This window comes from Phyllopteryx taeniolatus, chromosome 6, assembly GCF_024500385.1.
Source record: "Phyllopteryx taeniolatus isolate TA_2022b chromosome 6, UOR_Ptae_1.2, whole genome shotgun sequence".
Lineage (NCBI taxonomy): Eukaryota > Metazoa > Chordata > Actinopteri > Syngnathiformes > Syngnathidae > Phyllopteryx > Phyllopteryx taeniolatus.
In genome coordinates, this window is record NC_084507.1 from 28,139,186 (window position 1) to 28,158,049 (window position 18,864).

The following is an 18,864-nucleotide window of genomic DNA, read 5'->3' on the forward strand; positions in this document are numbered from 1 at the left end:
CAGCTATTAGCCGATAGGCCATTGTGTGATTGTGTGACAGAAAATTATTGGGTGTCGTTTAGAGAGGGAAAAGTCATTCGAAAAAAAGTTGCAATATCTAGCAACAACGTGCTAAATTAGCATTAATGGCGCCACTATCCGATCTCGTCGTTTACTTCCCGCTGCGCTTCAAAATAAATGATTGCATCCCCGAACTGTACTCCAACGACTTCGCCGCTTTTGAGGGTTGCCTCTTATTTTGAAAGTGCACAAACTGGAAACGTGTTTCCAGCAAACATGGCGGCGGGTAGTAGCTGCTGGAAGGCTCCGGAGGTTTACAAACACCACGAACAGCGGAAAGTGTGCATATCTCGACCTAAATATCGAGAGGGGAGGAAAGCCAGGGCCGTCAAGGTAAGCTATAAAGCTCTTATAAAATCCAGAGTTGGATGTAGCTTAGTTTCGAAGTCCTGTGTGAGTCAAAGGAAAGTAAAGAAAGCGCTTTGAAAAGGGGAACTTTTGTCTTCTTGTCTGTCTTCATGTCAGGTGTACACCGTCAATTTGGAGTCTTGTTATGTGATGGTACAAGGGGTCCCCGCCATCGGAGTTATGACAGAGCTCATCCAGCTGTGTGCTTTGTATGGAGTCGTGCAAGAGTACAGGCCCTTGGACGAGTACCCCGCCGAAGAGTTCACCGAGGTCTACCTTGTCAAGTTCCAGAAGCTCACTAGTGCCAGGTTCATAGCGCTTTCGCTTAATAATAGTACACAGTTGTGGCAGAAGTACACATAGTTTTGTAAAAAAATAATAATAATTTGACTCGTGAATGCAGAACTCGTGAATGCAGAACTGTACTCAATCAAATGTAAAATAGTATAGACTATGAAATTCCTGAAGTACACAAGTATTTATTTTTTTATTGTCAATAATATATAATGCCCAGTTTGATAACTTGACAACAACAATAAAAAACTGCACTGACAGTAATTTGTATTAAGAAGAAATAAATCATGTTGATGATGATGATGTTTTTTTTTTTCCAACCAAGAGCTAGTTAGTTTTGGCTTGATGTTTATACTATTAAAACAACTGATTCCAACAGCTTAGCTAACCTTGTGAAGTGAGAAACAAACACACAAAAAAAAGCAAAAATAGCTAATGATAATAACAGAAAAATAAGTCTTACTTTTATCTGTTATTTAAGATAAGACTTGTCAATTTTTGATCGCCGGAAACTGTTTTTTAAGAGACACAATATATTCACCACAAGTAATTCTTGTAGCCGACCAATGTCAAACAATTCTTTTAATGAGGCCCAGGATGGGGAATATTTTGCTTGTCCGAATCTGTTGCTGTTGTCTGTAACGCTCCCTGGTTTACATTCCTTTATGGCATTGCTGGCCACTCTCTTTATTCCGCCTTAGCAAGACTCCAAGATCTCAATCGATCAAGATCTCAACCGTGGTTGACTTTACCTCTCTGTTACATCCCTTATTTTATTTTATTTTTTTTTTTTTTTTTAATACATCATGTTGACATCCATGGGAGTTGAAAGAAGCCTATTTTGATAAAGTAAGAAGTGGAAAGTCCAGATATCCGTTTTCAAATGTAGATAGTAAAAGTAAAAGTCGTCAGTAAAATAAAAACCTAAGTACAGATGCCCGAAAAATCTACTTAAGTACAGGGAGAAAGTCTGCACTTCATTAAAAAGATCTTTAATCCATCACAATGTGGATCCCATCTGAATAACAAGTCTTCTGTGAATTGTCTTTTTCAGAGCTGCCAAACGACACATGGATGAGAAGAGTTTCTATGGCGGTGTGCTGCATGTTTGCTACGTCCCTGAATATGAGACGGTAGAGGACACCAGGATGAAGCTTCAGGACCGGAAGAGATACGTAATGAGGATGGCGCAGAACAGAGGTATAATCCTACGAACAACTATTACGCCCCCACTGAAAAGAAATAACAAAATTGAGTAAAAGTTGTTGGTTTTACTTGAATTAACTTTTTTTGCATAAAGTAATATAACCAATACATCAACCAAACCTTTATTTGTCTAGCATCTGATAAAAAGTGTAAACACAAACCTCCCACCCACCCGCAGTCACTGAGTCCCTGTGACACCCAACACCCATGAGTAAAAGTAGTTACAGTAAAAAAGAGGATTTTTGTTTTAAGAGAATAAAATTAAGAGACAAAGTTGTAATTTTACGATAATATAGTGCTCACCTTTTTATGAGAATAGTCCTTTAATTACAACAACAACAACAACATAATTTTAAGAGAATACATGATAAAAGATTCTACTGCTATTGTACTATTGTAAATATTGCTGTATTCAGAGAAAAACAAAATGTACCTTTACAAGAATAAACTTGTAAAAGTGCTAATATTTGTCCACTAGGAATATTACAGACTACTTTTGGAACCTAAGAAAAATATTTTGGTCTTACATTTTCCTAATCTATGTTTATATATTTATTTGCAATTGTGTGTTTTTTTTTATTCTAAAGTCCGAGAGAGGGAGCAGGAAGAGGCGGCGAACCAAGAGCCGGCATCATCAGAAGAACCCGCAGCAGCCGTCATCCCCACTCATGACAGCGAAGGAGAGCGTTGGAACGTGAATTCAGCCTTTCCTTTGCTGCCACTACCTCCTCAGGAACATCACTACACCGCACACAAAAGCCCCCACAGGACTGTACCAACAGAGGACAAAATGGGGACGTTGCACAATGCTGTTGTTGACGCGAAAGGGGCGGCGGCATCAAACTCAAGCCACTGCCAAAAGCACTCACATAAATCTCGAGGTGCACGGGTTACACTGACCTCGAATCAGCCCTCCGCGGTCACGTTTGTACCGAGGACAACACATTTGGAGAGCAGAAAACGCAAGATTGAAGAGCTCGTCTCACACTCGCCGGCTGAGGTCAGCGGAAAAGATGAGCCACTCATTGGGCCGAAACTAGAGGCCGCTCCTAAAGTGGACATGGAGGACAACTCCCTGAACGCAACTGTCAACCTGATCAGGAACACAATGAAACGGGTAACACGCCTGTCTTCTTGTGTTGTGTATTGGAACCATTAATAATTAAAGGGGCATTTTTCTATTTATGCTGCCTTGACGCATACATGAATGCATACAAGTTCCTAAATAAAATGTTCTGTTTTTGTTTTTAGGTGGAATCAGTTCTCGACCTCAAACCAGTGGAAAAGAAGATTAAACCACGTCGGCGCATTTAATCATGACACTTGACTGATACGATCATCACAACTATTAATAAAACAACTGTTCAAATTGTTTCTTTGAACATCCTTTTTTATCTGTTGACACCTTTTGAACTTCTCCCATAGTGCTTGTGTGAGTTTTCTGCATGTACTCCAGCTTCTTCGCACATTCCCCCCATAAAACATGCACGTTCGATTCATTGCAGACTTTAATTTGTCCAAAGGTGTGGATGAGAGTGGGAATGGTTACCAAGGGCTGAAGAAAATGGATGGGTGTTGCATAGATAGACCGCTATTGTTACTGTATATAAAATATTTCTATGACAGCATCATCAGTGTACTTGACTCTGAAATACACGCTGCTCAAAAGTCTCAATCCTCTGTAAAAAGAGAGAAAACAGGATTTTAAGTGGAAGAACGTCTTTGGGGGTTAGGCTGGACAGCTGTTTGAACTCACAGTGGTGTTGGGGAGGCAAGTTCCAAAAGCTTCAAGCATGTGATTCACCTCTTTCACTGACTTCTCAAAGTCGTCCAAAGACAACCTGTCATCGTGGTCGCGGTCCTGCGAAAGGACAGAATAATAATACATTTTTTAAAAGTTGATTTATAGATCTTGTTTTCCTCCCTGTGAGGCAGGTTACTGTAATTTAATTTTTTTTTTTTAAATATATTAAAGATCATGAAACAATTGTAAATATCAGATAAAGATAACCCAATTAAACTGCAGTTTTTAAATGGGGATTTTATTTATTAAGGGAAAATAAACTATTGAAGCCTACCTGGCCCTGTGCAAAAAGGTAGTTGCCCCCTAAACTTAGGTTCCCATAACTGGGGGCTTTCCCGCTTTTGTCCAATTTAAAGTTTTAAGTTTAGAGACCGTTTTATTCAGTTTTAGGTAACATTGCCTAGTTTTTTTTTTCAACCTCTGGAAGTTCACCACTTGACAATCATCTTTATTTGCCAAGTATGTAAAAAACACAAAATGAATTTGTCTTGGTACCATTTCATGCCATTCATTGGACTTGAATTAAAAAAAAAGATTCTCACCATCCTCTTGAGTGTGATCTCCACCAGATCTTTGATCCCGTCGTAAGGGTCCTCCTCTCCAGGCAGCCTGAGGCTGTACCTCAGCATTTGTAACATCTCCTCCCTGGTGATGTACTTGTCAGCGTTCAAGTCGTACACGTGGAAGCAGTCTTACAGAAACGGGGGGAGAAAGGGGTATTATCACTGGGTGAAGTCCTCGCTTGAGTGGTATGCTTTTCAGACTTACACGTTATTCTTTCGTCCAAGGTGCCACGAAGAACAACCGCTAGTCCCTCAATCCACTCTTTCAAGCTTACAAACCCGTCATTGTCTTTGTCAAATGTCCGGAACACTACAGGACCACACACAATCACATCATGCATCAGGTTACACAATCTTAATGAGCTTCTGGTTAACATTTTGTCACACACACAAAAAAAACAAACAAAAAAAACACAGTTGACTGTAATACGTGTGGCCTGAAGGAGCTACAAGTGCAGTAGTGTTTAAAAATCTTAAGGCTATCACAAATTTAAGCACTAATGAGTGAACCACGCAGACATCTGCCAAGGACAAACTGTTAAAAAAAAATGGATTGATCGATTGTTGAATTTGTGTTTTCTGCTTTAAGAGGGAGTGTGGTTCTTGACCTGCTCAATGTCTAAAGTGCTTTGAGATAACTTCTGTTGGGAAGTAAAAGAGTTCAATCCGTACTTCTTCTCCTGGAGTCTTTGTAGTATTTCAAATTATCTACGACAGCTTAAGTACAGAGTGTGAGTACTTTTGCCACCTCTAGGTGTATGTGCAGTGGATATGAAAAGTCTACACACCCCTTGTCAAATGCCCGGTTTTTGTGATATATATATATATATAAATGAGACCAAGAAGAATTATTTCAAAACTTTTTTCCACCATTAATGTGACCTATAACCTCTACAACTCAATTGAAATAAAATCTTTGCGCGAGAGGAAGTAAACAAACAATTGAGATAATGTCGTAGCACAAGTGTACACACCCTCATAACTGGGGAGGTGGCTGTGTTCAGAAGTAACCAATCACATTCAAACTTAGGTTGAATGACAGTCAGCACACAAATGCCACCATTTCAGTAAAGTTCACCAGTTCTAGTTGGCTTTTCTTGACATATGTGCTTATATATATATATCTATCTATCTATATCTATATATATATATATATATATATATATTTTTTTTTATTGTACAGATTATATTGGTCACATTAATGGTGCAAAGTTTTTCAATGATTTATCAGGGTCTGTTTTTTTTTTCTATCACAAAAAAACCTGGCTTTTGAACTTTTTTGTTTTACATCCACTGTATGTGAAAGAGAAAGTGTACTACTGCACCTGCATCCATGATGGTGTCGTTGGTGAGTCCAAGGGTGTTGTGCAGAAAGCTTCTCAGCTTCCATCTGTCCAAGCCGCCCACTGACCTCGCAGGACTGGCCGGCTCGCCCAATAAAAAACGGAACTCTCCGATAAGGCACTCCACCTCTCTTTTATTGACTAGGCCCAATAAAACAGAAAGGAAGGACAAATGAGCGTCGTCGGGTGTGCGGCTGCATCGCGTTAACGAGTCAAAAGTCGCGCAGTGCTCAAACACTCCAAGCTTACTTTCCCCCCCCCCCCCCCAAAAAAAAAAAAAAAAACTAATACAATAAATCGCATCATACTCACAGTGGGCCACTTGCTTGCAAATGCTTTCCGCGAGGTTTTGTACCATCCTTTTGGACATTTTGGACCTTCTTGCAGGCAACATGTTGTCCGCTGTGGTGGCGGAGCGCGAGCTGAAGTTGACCTGTTGTTGCCATAGCAACCGCCCAGCTTTGACCTGCGCTTCACTGGAGAGGGCGTGCGCTCACGAAATTCACGAGAACCGTATTACATTTCCTCGTTTCTTTCCTTTAACCCACCAAGAACATTGTTTATCGAGGTTATTCACAATCTACAGCAGGGGTGACCAAAGTTCCGTACGTGAATTTTAATTTATATGATATTTTGTTTATTTCACGCAAAAAAAAAATCAATAATAAAATACATTTTAGCTTTACTTGTATTTGTATTTATTTTGTCAAATAAGTGATTGATAATCTATAATTGAAATATAAATAATACAGTTCAAAATGTGAAGGACTTATTTTTATTCAAATATCTTACTGTATGAGCAAAACTTAAAAAAAAAAAAGATCTATGAATTACCTGGCCCACCGGTCCGTTTTAATTTAATTTCAAATTTTATTTAACTATTTCAAGCAATGTTAGTTGCATTTACTCTCATCAATTTAAAAATTTGTTAAAGATAAATTTGAGGCACCATGTAAAATGGAATAGTTTTACATATTGATTTTAAAAATGTAAATGTATTTTCTTAAGAATACAAAATGACGTGGAAAAGGAGCTTATAGCTTAGTATGAGTCCCGGATGTTTACAATTGATTACCCATAGGTAATTGATATAATATATAACATTTAATGAAAAATATATCATCATTGAGTATAATAATATTTAATATAGAGCAGCAAATCAATACTTGTCATCCTCAGCCTAGTAAACACATCTCGCATATGCCAGTTTTCTTTTTTTCCTCAGGTTTTGGGACCCAACAACTTAGTTCCTAAGTTTCTGCCGCGCAATAAGCAGCGGTGCAAATTTAACTAGATTGCTAACACCACATTTCGCTTGGGAGGTTTTCTCATGGAACACAAATAATCGGTATTGCCTATACCATTCACAATGTTTCCCTCTGAGAATAAAATATGCTTTAAAAAGTTTTCCTGGTATGGAGACTTTTCTAAACAGGTTGGTGCCCCATGATAATCATTTAAAAATCATCACATGATCGTGTGACCCACTGTCTGTTTCATGAATTGAAATCCCATCCATGCATCCATTTTCCATTCCTGTTCTCCTCATTAGAGTGGCGGGTGAGGTGGAGCTTACCCCAGCTGACTTTGGGCGAGAGTCGGGCTACACCATCCGCTTGTCGCCAGCCAATCGCAGCACAAAAAGGCTCCAAAAAAGAAAAAAAAACCACTGTCGGTAGTAAACTAAAAACGCAACAATTTTCCATCGACTACTCATCCAGGATATGCTGTCATCTTGTTGAAACTTGACTTTAATAGAAACGTCATCCTCCAGCATAATCATCATCTGTAAAGTCCATTTGAGCACATAAACAGATCTCGCGGGGAAAGGTCAGAGTAATAACACATCTAGTTGACCTCCTGCCATATACTCATGAACTGGCCCAGCTGCTTCACATGACATCAGCTGCCTGGTGGCTTTCTATTTGTGCCTGACCTGGACTGCATAGTGCGTGTTGTGATGGCTCAAGCAGCTCGTGTGGTTAAGGAAGGGTGTGGACCCTCATGAGCAGTCAACAGATCGGCTTGCAAAAAGACACAAAAAAGACAAACAAAAAAAGAACCATCGTAAATTCATGAACAATATGATGCAATGAGGTAGCACGGTGGACAGCTGGTTAGCACATCTGCCTCCGAGCCGAAAGGTTCTGGTTGCATGTTCTCCCCGTGCTGGCGTGGCTTTTACTCCGACCGCTGCCGCTTCCTCCCACATCCCTCATAATCATGCATGTTACATGCAATATATATATATATATATATATATATATATAGGTTCATTGAAGGCTAAATTGTCTGGGTGAATGTGATTGTGAATGCTTGTTGTCAAATGTGCCCAGTGATTGGCTGGCCACTCGTCCAAAGACAGTTGGAATCGGCTCCAGCTCATGTGCATGTGACCCAAATCATTATAAACCCCATAGAAAACAGATGGATGATACGACAATAAAACGATCTATTATGAGCATTTATGGGTTAAATGTTTTGGGATTTTAAATTACTACTTAAACCTGTACTGTATTGTTGTTAACTACAGTATATTATATAATCACATACCGTCCACTTCGATTACCGTTATTATTATTGGTTAAAAACAGGAGGGTAATGGGCTTAATGAATAGTTAGGGTCATTTATGCACTTGTACTCATGGAGTTTGAATGTAAATTGTGCAACTCGCACAATTTTTATGAAGCCTGAGTTTGCATCTACAAAGGCGTTGCGGGCCGGATCTTGCTGGCAAGTGAGTGTGCAACAGTGGGCTTGATCTCACCTTCGAGTAACTAAATATTCCTCCTTATTGCTATTTAAGCGTTGGCGCTGATCTGTGACAGAAGAGCACCAGGTCAAGTGAAAAGAAAGGTTCACAAGGCAGTAGACAGACCGGAAAACTGAGCGGCAGAGTTCAAGATGCTGAGATTCTCTTTGGCAGTGACAAGCATGGTCAGGATCAGGAATGAGGTCGTCAGAGGGACAGCGCGGTCTTGAAGGCTTGGAGGCAACGCCAGAGAGGCCAGATTGAGATGGTTTGTTTGTACATACGCAGAGGAAGGACAGTGGATGTATTGTTAGGATGCTGGAAATGGAGCCGCCAGGTTGGAGGCAAAGAGAAAGACCAAAGAGGAGATTTATGAATGCAAACAAACCAATAAACAAAATCCTGCTTCTGCCATTCAAAAATTCTCAGCATAATCGTAAAAAACATTCAAAGTGTAAGGTGTAGTGTGTAGCTTTTTAAAAAAAAATTTTTTTTAACCCTTTTTCTAAGTACAAGCACTAAGAAAGTTAGTAAAAGAGGGAAAGCCCTTTGTGTGCAATTTTTCTAAATTTGTTTTTTGTTGTTGTGCCAAGTTGTCAAAACATTATTGGATATAACTGACAGTAACATTTCCCTTTTACGTTTGCACTTACTCATTTTTTTTCCTCGAACAAAAAAAAACAAAACAAAAAAACAAAACAACATACAAATAAGGTGTAGTTTGTCCGGTGTTACCAATAGCTAATTTAGTATTTTTAGCTATTCCGTCCACGATGTTAGCAAAGCTATGGGAACACATAGCATAAAATAATGAATAAAGAAAAAACGCTACCTAGCATTTTTCTTTATTCATTATGAAAGGTAATAAAAGAGGGGAAAGCATTTTGTGTGCAGTTTTTTGTTGTTGTGTCAAGTATCCAAATAATTTCCTTCTTCTTCTTCTTCTTGTTCTTCCTCCGTCAGTTCAAAACATTAGCAAAGCTATGGGAACATGTTGTTTTGATTAAAAAAAAATAATCTTGAGCAATATGTTATTAAAAGAACTATTCCTATGTCTGTTGTCAAAATGATATCGGATATAATTGACAGTAAAAAAAAAAAAAGTGGCCGAAAGAGAAAGACAAATTTAAACTCATTTAATTTTGCAGTGGAAGGAAACGGCCAGTAGAGGGCGCCATTTAATTTGGAAAGAAAAACACGAGTTACTTTTGTGTTAACTTTCAAGGTTGATCTGATCGCAATGCTTTGAAATGGAATGTATGAATGAAAATCAAGCTACAAAGGGGAGGGGGGTGTTCCAGTTTTGATTTTTACATGCTTGCCAAATAATGTTGGAGGAGGGTGAGGGGAGAGGTGGAGGGGGGTAAAGGTGCCAGGTTGGTTGTGAAAATTCAAGAGACAAAAAAGACCAAGCACAACCGTGCAACACAAGTCGGTTATTTTACTTTGTGGAATAGGGGATAGCGGACATTATGGTGATGATTGAGTAAAAAAAAAAAAAAAAGAAGAAAAGAAAAGAAAAGAAACCCAGAACAAAGGAGTGTGGAGGGCGCGCTCTTGCAGCCAAGGGGACCACCGCCTTGCACAGTCTCACTGACGCACGGCTGACTCAGCGGGGGCGCCGTTCGATCATCACTCACTCTCAGGCCGGCGCGCACATGGCTCTTCACATCCAAGTTGGGAGCTTATAAAGACAAACTCCTGCACACCAGCTCACCACACAGGAGCAACGCGAGAGTGGATGCGTCGCCAGCGCAACGCCAGGTACAGATGGATCCCAACGGATCACTTCATATTTCAATGTGCTCCTTATTTAGGGGTTTAAAAAACAAAACACCTACTATTTTTCATTTTATTTCGGGTTGAATTTGAACTTTAAATTAGAACAAACCAAATTATTTACACCGTTATTTAAAAAATAAATACAATTATTATTATGTAAAGCCCCTGTGAACTACAGTATGTCTTTGTCATGTGTCCACCTTATACCCATCTGCAGCATTTTAAATTCTATACATGTATTATTATTATTATGATGTAATTTTACAGTTTTTCCAAGTGTTTCATGTCAGTTGTGAATATCTCCCATGGTAAACTTGTACTCTATTGTCGTTAACAACAGTATATATAATCACATACCGTCCACTTTGATAAAATTCACATTGTAGAAATTCATTCTCGACAGTCAAGTGCTGTATGGCATTTTTAGTCCTTCATTCACTCTCGTTATGAATAACTCATTTATTTTACAAGATGTTACGTTTGAATTAGCTTCCATTTCTTTCTTTTTTTTTCTTCTTTTTTTTTAGCTTTGTTATATTTTTTTTCTTTTTTGAAATGCTGCCTTGAATTGAGATGAGAAAAAACAGTACTGTATTTGACTTCAGTGTCCATATAGCAAATAGACAGTTGCTATTCTAATTTACGTGTCCTTTGCCATGATTTTCCAATGAGCATAGCAAACATTTAGTAGGCGTGGCAGCCTGTTACGTTTCATAATGAGTGTGCTCATAAAACCACCGAGAGACTTTATTGGACGTTCTTTTTTTATGCCCCAGTTATACAGGTGCACTGACCGTCCATGTCCAGACACACAATGGAGCTGAAACCTCTCCTCAAGAAGCTGGGCTCCATACTCCGAGCCATCTTCACGTTCCTCTTCGCGCTGATCGTCCTTGGTGTGATGGTGTGGGCCTACGTGGCAGGTTTCCAGCTGGTCACCTCCACGTATGGAATCATCTCCTTCGGCTTTTATGGCCTCCTGCTCTCGCTTCACGTGCTGGTCCAGAGCCTCTTCGCCTTCATCGAGCAATGGCAGATGAAGAGTCGCAAAAAACGGTGCACCTTCACCAAGACCATCGGCTTCACCATCTCCGCCTATCAGGAGGACCCCGTCTACCTCAGAGAGTGCCTCAACTCCGTCCGGGCCCTAGAGTACCCGTCCGAACTGCTGCGCATCATCATGGTGGTCGACGGGAACAGCGACGACGACCGCTACATGATGGAGATGTTCTTGGAGGTTTTCGCCGACCGGGACCCCGCCTGTTACGTGTGGGACAACAACTACCACACGTGGGACCCCACTCAGGTGCAGCACGATGAGGAGACCGGTTCCATGGGGCCGGGAGGGTTAGGGGGAAACTATATTATAGGAGAGGACCCCCAGCGAAAGGAAGTGGAGCACCTGATCCAGACCAAATCCTGTGTGTGCATCATGCAGAAGTGGGGTGGCAAGCGGGAGGTGATGTACACCGCCTTTAAGGCCCTCGGATCTTCAGTCGACTACATCCAGGTAGGTCGAGCTCTGCTTCATCTCAGTCTATTAAACATTGATTCGATAAAACTTGATGTCCAGCTTAAGGTTCATGTCCGCTAGGCTCTTTGTCCTCACTAATAAGACAATTGAGTGCTTTTGTTGGATATCGACAAATGCTCAGATGGCTTCATGGCAAGTCATTTGAGCATATATTCAATATCCTTGATATTCAGCCTCAGGCTCCATGTACTGGTATGCGCTTTGTCATCACAGGTAGGGCAACTACATGTTATTAGTGAGGCAACATTGTTCATTAGTTGACATCTGTGCTGTCCATATCAATTAAGTCTTATCGCACAATGCTGCGGAAACGATCCTGCTAACGAGCAATACCGATACCGCTAGTCAAGAGCAAGACGAACGAATGCTCTGCATTGACATACTCGCGAGGACAAAGAGCGTGAACCTTAAACAGGATACCTGTACCCGTGTCTAACGTAAGTCCACTAGCTTAATGCTAACATATAATGCAAAAAGAAATTAGCATTGATGATACAGCAATCATAAACCTTCAATGATACTGTTCCCCACATGGTGCAGCAACACATACAAATGAAGCATACTCCATACTCGCAGGCGTACTCTATCAGTTGTATGCAATACATTTTCAAACGGCTGGCCGTACGCTCATTCAGGTATGCGACTCGGACACCAAGCTGGACTCCCTGGCCACAGTGGAGCTGTGCAAGGTGCTGGAGAGTAACACCAAGTACGGCGCAGTCGGCGGGGATGTGATGATCCTCAACATGAAGGACTCGTACATCAGCTTCATGAGCAGCCTTCGCTACTGGATGGCCTTCAACATAGAGCGCTCTTGCCAGTCCTTCTTCAACTGCGTCTCCTGCATAAGTGGACCTTTGGGTATGTTTATTTCTCGAGAAAAACCGACGCCAGTGCAATCTTTCGCCATAAATGTAAACTTGACGCTCTTGTGGATTAGGTCTCTACAGGAATGATCTTCTTCAGGCATTTCTGGAATCTTGGTACAATCAAAAGTTTTTGGGGACTCACTGCACCTTTGGAGATGACAGACATCTTACCAACCGCATGCTGAGCATAGGATATGCCACAAAGTAAGCAATGTTTTAAACAATGCTACAGTAACTGCACAATATAACCTTCCAATCTTTTTATACACAAAGGTAGGCCACATATTAGTAAAACACAACACCCAGTTTTATTGATATTTTATCAAACTCCAATGGTTTCAACACTGATTTGTTATTCACTACAAAACTTTATTGCTGCAATAAAATGCTAGCTGTAGAGCCACTGAATTGCCAGAGTACCTTCTGCTGGTCAGGTCACCCGCTTAATTTGTGGAGCGTCATTTGTGCCCAATATATGTCAGGCACACCCATTAGGTTGGTTGATTGGTAAACGAGGGGCAGATGGCACTCTGCCCCAAGGAAAGACAGGAACGGAAAAATTAAGTTTGAAACAAATTTATTTCCACAAATGAAGGCTACGTTTACATGACAAGAACTTAGTAGAAAAAAACAGAATTGTTTGTGTGTTTTTGGAAGATCTATACAAAATCTCCGTAGGATACATTAACAACGTAAAGAAACACCAACTGCTTCTTGTCCTCCAGGACAAAGCCATCTTTTGAATACACTTCATCAATGTATAAGTGAATTGTGAATGACAACTTTGCTAATAAGCGGCGTCGTAAATGTACAATATCAAACAAAGGCACTGTCGGCGGCCAATAACGTGGAGTCTCCACTGATCTTTTTCCTCTCCAGATACACATCTCGCTCCAAATGCTACACGGAGACGCCGGCTCAGTTCTTGCGCTGGCTCAACCAGCAGACCCGCTGGACAAAGTCCTACTTCCGCGAGTGGCTCTTCAACGCCATGTGGTGGCACAAGCACAACCTGTGGATGACCTACGAGTCCATCGTCTCGGGGGTTTTCCCCTTCTTCGTCACGGCCACCATCATCCAGTTGTTCTGGACGGGCACGTTGTGGGACATCCTGTGGGTGCTGTGCTGCATCCAGCTGATCGGGCTGGTGAAAGCGGCGTACGCCTGCATCCTGCGGCGGGACCTGGTGATGGTGTTCATGTCGCTCTACTCGGCTTTGTACATGACCAGCCTGCTGCCGGCCAAGTACTTCGCCATCATCACCATGAACAAGAGCAGCTGGGGGACGTCGGGCCGGCGTAAGATTGTGGGGAACTACATGCCCCTGCTGCCCCTGTCTGTGTGGGCAGCCATTTTATTGTCAGGACTGGGTTACACAATCTACAGAGAGTATCAAGTCGAATGGTTTACCCCGGAAAAAAGTCTGGAAACGGAATTTCTTATCTTTGGTTGCATAGTCTACTTATGTTACTGGCTGATCATGATGGTTTTATACTGGGTGTGGTTCCGCAGGTTATGTCGGCCACGTGCCAAAAGTTACACGTTGAAGGTGTAGGTCCACAACGTCTAGTGACGTCCCGCTGAGTTAATTTATTATACGTTTGCTCTTTTAAATTTGAAATTAATGTATTTATTTTGTCTCCAATCTCAGGATAATGAAGGGCTTTTCATGCAGCTGCTAAACCAACCAACAGAGTGAATGCAGTATTAATTAGTATAAGGACCAGAACACCCTTTGACACGGACGTGTTTTTTGCACATTGAAATGAAACTGTACTGAGGGCTTTTGGGCCTATGCACTTAAATAAGAGACACACATTACATACGGGGTCTTGGGTATTGTCGAAATATTTATATGAAATATGTGTTTGTACATATGTGAATAGCGGTAAGAACAAAAACAAAAAACACTTTTCACTACTTTTGTTGTTGCACTGGAGTTCCGAGGGTTCTTTGCTGCAGGGTTGCACACTTGAAAATACGCAACGTGTCTACATATGTATATGTTTCAAATGACCCTTGCTTTGGAATCCCCTTTGTCAAAATCGTGGGATTTGCGATGTGAGAAAAAGGGAGTCCACCTGGCTCCCAGAGACCTTCACGGAAACTTCTGAGCCAAAACACTGAGTTCCTGATAAGAGACCACTCCCACGCTCTGAGGGACCGACATCATTTTTGCTATTTGTTCATGGAAGCATGTATCAGGTGTGCCCCAGCTAGAACTGCATGAAATAAAACTATGTATATGCCTATACTGAGACTTCACTTCATAGATGATTGCCATTACAAAAGAAACACATCAAATGAATACAGCCACGTTTATGCAGTAATTTAACAAAACGGTGTAGCAGTCCACTCACGTGTGAAGTATGAATGTATGAGCAGTTTTTTTGGTCGTTTTTTTTTTTTTTACACGTTTAATAAAACAACAAAGGATTTGAAATGGCTTGATGTCGTCATGTGAAGAAAAAATGTGAATAAAAAAATATTTTTCTAACTTTTAACTTCTGCTGTCTTTGTATACAAATCACTTAAAAAAAAAGAAAAAAGAAATCACACACCTAAACTTAGGCAGCTCAATCGCTAGCTAGCTAGCAAGATAAGACTTGATACAATTTTAACAAGTAAATATTTTCTAATTTAAAACATAAAAACATACACAAGGTAAATTGAATAATGTAAAAAAAATATTTTTCAAGCAAATTGTACAAATAGTTTTCAAACTACAAACAATTAACCGCTTAGCTAGCCAGATAGCTACAAAGATACAGTGCTGTGAAAAATTATTTGGCCTCTTCTCAAATTCTCTTTTTCCCCCCTACTTTAATGTTTATGATTGTCAAACAAATGTAAATATCAGACAAAGGTAGACTTAAACATGAAATGCAGTATTTAAATGGTGATTTTATTTATTAAGAGACAAAAAATGTATTCAAAGCTACCTGGCCCTGTGTGAAAAAAACAATTGCCCTCCTTGTTAAATCACAAATGAGCTGCGGCTAATCACATTTTTTAGAAAGCTGCGTTAATTTTCACCTCCAGGCCTGTTCAATCAAGAAATCACTTAAATAGAACCCGTCTGACAAAAATGAAGTCGGCCAAAAGATCTCAAAAAGGTGTAATAAAATGCCACCACGATCCAAAGAAATTAGAGATGAGAAATAAAGTCACTGGCATCTTGATGTTTACCCGGGTTACATTTATTGGATGATCTTAAAGATTAAAGGGAGGAAACTACAAAAAAATAATAATTTGAGAAGAGGGCTAACACTTTTCCATGTCACTGTAGAAAAGAACATGAACATTTAAAGTTTTCTGACTAGAATTTAAAAACCACTAAGCTTGACAGCTAGCGAGCAATATATATTATTGTATTTGATGGAGAGGTGTTTGTCAAATACACATTTTAATTATTAACAAAGTGATAATCATTCCACCGAAATCGGCAACGAATCAAGGAGGACAAGATAGATAAGGCGGGAATGAATTGGAGCAAACACAAAGGTTGACACGGTTACAGATGATGATGATGTATGTTAATAAACAAACAAAATATGACAGTAGGGCACAGGCTTGGCAATTGGGATTTCCTCAGTACTGTATTCCACCGAATTCCATTAGGGTCACAAGGAAATCAAATAAAAAAATTCCGGATAAAATTAGCTGTAAAATATAATTTTTTATTAAGCAATTAATTTGAATACATTGTATTACGTGTGCGGCACGGTGGTCGACCGGTTAGAGCGTCAGCCTCACAGTTCTGAGGACCCGGGTTCAATCCCCGGCCCCGCCTGTGTGGAGTTTGCATGTTCTCCCCGTGCCTGCGTGGGTTTTCTCCGGGCACTCCGGTTTCCTCCCACATCCCAAAAAACATGCATTAATTGGAGACTCTAAATTGCCCGCAGGTGTGACTGTGAGTGCGAATGGTTGTTTGTTTGTATGTGCCCTGCGATTGACTGGCAACCAGTTCAGGGTGTACCCCGCCTCCTGCCCGATGACAGCTGGGATAGGCTCCAGCACTTCCCGCGACCCTAGTGAGGAGAAGCGGCTCAGAAAATGGATGGATGTATTGAGTGTCCTACACACTGATTTGATTGCATATTTAATAAATACAATTTTAAAAATTAATACCTACCTTGAACAATGGAAAAATATAATTTGGTGCCTGGCCCCAGTCCCTAAAATTAAGACTTTATGATGAAATATAATAATTTAAAACCTTTATAATTGTTAGAATTTTGACATATTTGTGTTAGTCCTTATTCTAACTATACTTTAAGTTTCTTTTCTCAACAAAAATAAACAAAAAACAATTCATGGGAAGGCCAAAATTGAAGGGGGCCAGATTAAGATCTCAGCACAGACCGGTATACTTAAATAATGTTTTTTTGTAATTAAAAAAAAAATAATCTGTACAAATACATATTTGTTGAATCCCTCTAATGTGCTTCGTGTCAACATGCCATTAGCGCAAATGTCATATTTTATGCATTTGCTAATTTGATGCCAAAAACCTACTGTCAGTTCTGTTACTCAAATGAGGAGTTTCAGTGCAATAAAGTATTGACATATAAACAAATAAGTTTCCTGAGACGAGCCAACACATATTTTAAGTAGGTCAATATCTGTATTTTTATATTTCGAGTTAAAAAATACTCAAGCTGTGGAATAGTTGGTGGAAAGACTCATAAGTTTATTGTGATTGCTAAGATAAAGCGAGTGTTCCTTAGAAGTGTGACAGCTGTAAATAGCTTATCGTAGTCATTTATGTCTTCTGAGGAAGGTTTTTTATTTTTTACTTTGTATTTTATGTGAGTTGTGGAGGCATGAGTTAGGCTGCAGCAAGGCTGTATTATAGGCCTACTGTACACAGCTAATTGTCTTTTGGAAAAATATCTACGTATGCTGAATGACGTCGTTATTGATTAACACTGAGCAAAACTGGTTGGAAGGCGCAACTGATAAGAGGATTGACCCAAAATATTTTGAGCATCAGTATGACTTTGATCCCGGAAAAGTGAGATAGTTTGGTTCAAGTATCATTTAAAAAAAATAAAATAAATAAATAAAAAATAATCAATGAAATATTGTGCTGACGATAAAAACGTGAACCTGTAAAGTGAAACCATTTGTAAATATTTTTAGTTCATCGTTGATATCAGGCTTCCAAATAACAAATCCATGATAAATGATGACAAATTTAGACACGTTGTGTAAAGTCATAAAAACAAGGCGTTACCAATTGCTCTAACACTTGTGTGACTTTTGACCTTAGAAATGAAGTTTTGTTCCAAACTCAAGTGTCCTCTTGTCACTCATGTTTATGTGCATGCTCTCAGGGTGATGGATCGATACATTCTGACTGTAGGTGTGGATGTGATAAAGGATCAGTAAGAGTTTGACAAATATTATAAAAAATATAACGGCATCTTATATGAAGAATTAGCTTTTTAACTCTTTTTCTTTTGATAATGTTGTGCTTATATATTTTTTAGCTCAGTGTTGTAAATGAAGTGAGATGCCTGATTTTCCTCCTGTAATAGTGACAAAAAAGTTTGTGTATTGTATTGTATTCCATTCTATTGTATTCTACTGACACCAATCCGCATGCTTTAGTTTTTTTCTGTAACGTGGTCGAAATCGACTACAGCAACTATTTTACATACCTGGCCACGTGCCGACCACTAGTTTTCCTGATTTTGGGCATGAGGCGGGGGACACCCTGGTCTGGCCAATCACGGGGCACATATATGACAAATAACCATGTACCCTCAGATTCACAACGACAGACAATTTAGATTCTTCGATGAACCTAACATACATGTTTTCGGAATGTGGGAGGATGCTGGAGTACAAGCACAGGGAGAACTTGCGAACTCCACACAGGACGGTCTTGAGCCGAGATTCAAACCCAGAACCGCTGAAACCCTGAGGTTCTATTGCTTGATAGAGAGGGATGTAAAGTATTTCCAATGACGGTTCCTTGTCCAATTTTATAGGCGATAAAATTCCCCATGTAGAAATGCAAGAGACCACTATTCATCTGGATGTTAGATGTGGTCAGAGCCGACGTCGACGAGACCACAGGGCCATCGTGAAACACTACGTTTTCATCCGGACAGTCTGTGAGTCAAAATCTGTGGCGGTTGTCAAAGCAGTTGTAGTTTGGAAACCGAGAACATTTTGTCGTATGAGTAAAAGTTTATGCATTTCCTTAAGGCTGGCATTGGCGTGACTCATCCGTGATATACTGTGTTCAATGAGAGTTCTGGCAAAAGGCCGGCATCGCTCGCTTCCCTTTGAGGCTG

At 40.1% G+C, this 18,864-nt stretch overlaps 3 protein-coding genes across 4 annotated transcripts; 2 read left to right on the forward strand and 1 right to left on the reverse strand.

Moving 5' to 3' along the window:
* The first annotated feature begins 3 nt into the window (after positions 1 to 3).
* rbm48 (RNA binding motif protein 48) lies at positions 4 to 3,280 on the forward strand. Its single transcript, XM_061776009.1, has 5 exons — positions 4 to 393; positions 526 to 716; positions 1,757 to 1,902; positions 2,496 to 3,025; positions 3,160 to 3,280. Exons 1-5 carry the CDS (start codon positions 178 to 180, stop codon positions 3,220 to 3,222), a joined length of 1,146 nt encoding a protein of 381 aa, XP_061631993.1. The 5' UTR covers positions 4 to 177; the 3' UTR covers positions 3,223 to 3,280.
* clxn (calaxin) lies at positions 3,281 to 7,563 on the reverse strand. Of its 2 annotated transcripts, none has more exons than XM_061776028.1 (6): positions 7,195 to 7,563; positions 5,601 to 5,759; positions 4,481 to 4,585; positions 4,255 to 4,403; positions 3,665 to 3,769; positions 3,281 to 3,587 (listed from the first exon to the last, which is right to left on the reverse strand). In XM_061776028.1, exons 1-6 carry the CDS (start codon positions 7,322 to 7,324, stop codon positions 3,540 to 3,542), a joined length of 696 nt encoding a protein of 231 aa, XP_061632012.1. In that variant the 5' UTR covers positions 7,325 to 7,563; the 3' UTR covers positions 3,281 to 3,539. The 2 variants fall into 2 exon arrangements, with proteins under 2 accessions (XP_061632012.1, XP_061632013.1); XM_061776029.1 differs by lacking the exon at positions 7,195 to 7,563 and adding an exon at positions 5,931 to 6,243 and having other exon boundaries at positions 3,286 to 3,587.
* Positions 7,564 to 9,869: 2,306 nt separating this feature from the next.
* On the forward strand, positions 9,870 to 15,238 carry has1 (hyaluronan synthase 1). Its single transcript, XM_061775989.1, has 5 exons — positions 9,870 to 10,135; positions 10,930 to 11,663; positions 12,323 to 12,548; positions 12,628 to 12,760; positions 13,436 to 15,238. Exons 2-5 carry the CDS (start codon positions 10,953 to 10,955, stop codon positions 14,109 to 14,111), a joined length of 1,746 nt encoding a protein of 581 aa, XP_061631973.1. The 5' UTR covers positions 9,870 to 10,135; positions 10,930 to 10,952; the 3' UTR covers positions 14,112 to 15,238.
* Positions 15,239 to 18,864: the final 3,626 nt, after the last annotated feature.

Coding starts and splice junctions, on each gene's coding strand:
- rbm48 (XM_061776009.1), top strand. CDS start 178: ATGATTGCATCCCCGAACTGTACTCCAACGACTTCGCCGCTTTTGAGG. Junction 1,903..2,495: donor GAGGATGGCGCAGAACAGAG/GTATAATCCTAC, acceptor TTTATTCTAAAG/TCCGAGAGAGGGAGCAGGAA. Junction 3,026..3,159: donor TCAGGAACACAATGAAACGG/GTAACACGCCTG, acceptor TTTTGTTTTTAG/GTGGAATCAGTTCTCGACCT.
- clxn (XM_061776028.1), bottom strand. CDS start 7,324: ATGGAAAATTGTTGCGTTTTTAGTTTACTACCGACAGTGGTTTTTTTT. Junction 4,404..4,480: donor CTTGGACGAAAGAATAACGT/GTAAGTCTGAAA, acceptor CGTTTCTGTAAG/ACTGCTTCCACGTGTACGAC. Junction 3,588..3,664: donor CTTGCCTCCCCAACACCACT/GTGAGTTCAAAC, acceptor CTCTTTTTACAG/AGGATTGAGACTTTTGAGCA.
- has1 (XM_061775989.1), top strand. CDS start 10,953: ATGTCCAGACACACAATGGAGCTGAAACCTCTCCTCAAGAAGCTGGGC. Junction 11,664..12,322: donor CTTCAGTCGACTACATCCAG/GTAGGTCGAGCT, acceptor ACGCTCATTCAG/GTATGCGACTCGGACACCAA. Junction 12,549..12,627: donor CTGCATAAGTGGACCTTTGG/GTATGTTTATTT, acceptor CTTGTGGATTAG/GTCTCTACAGGAATGATCTT.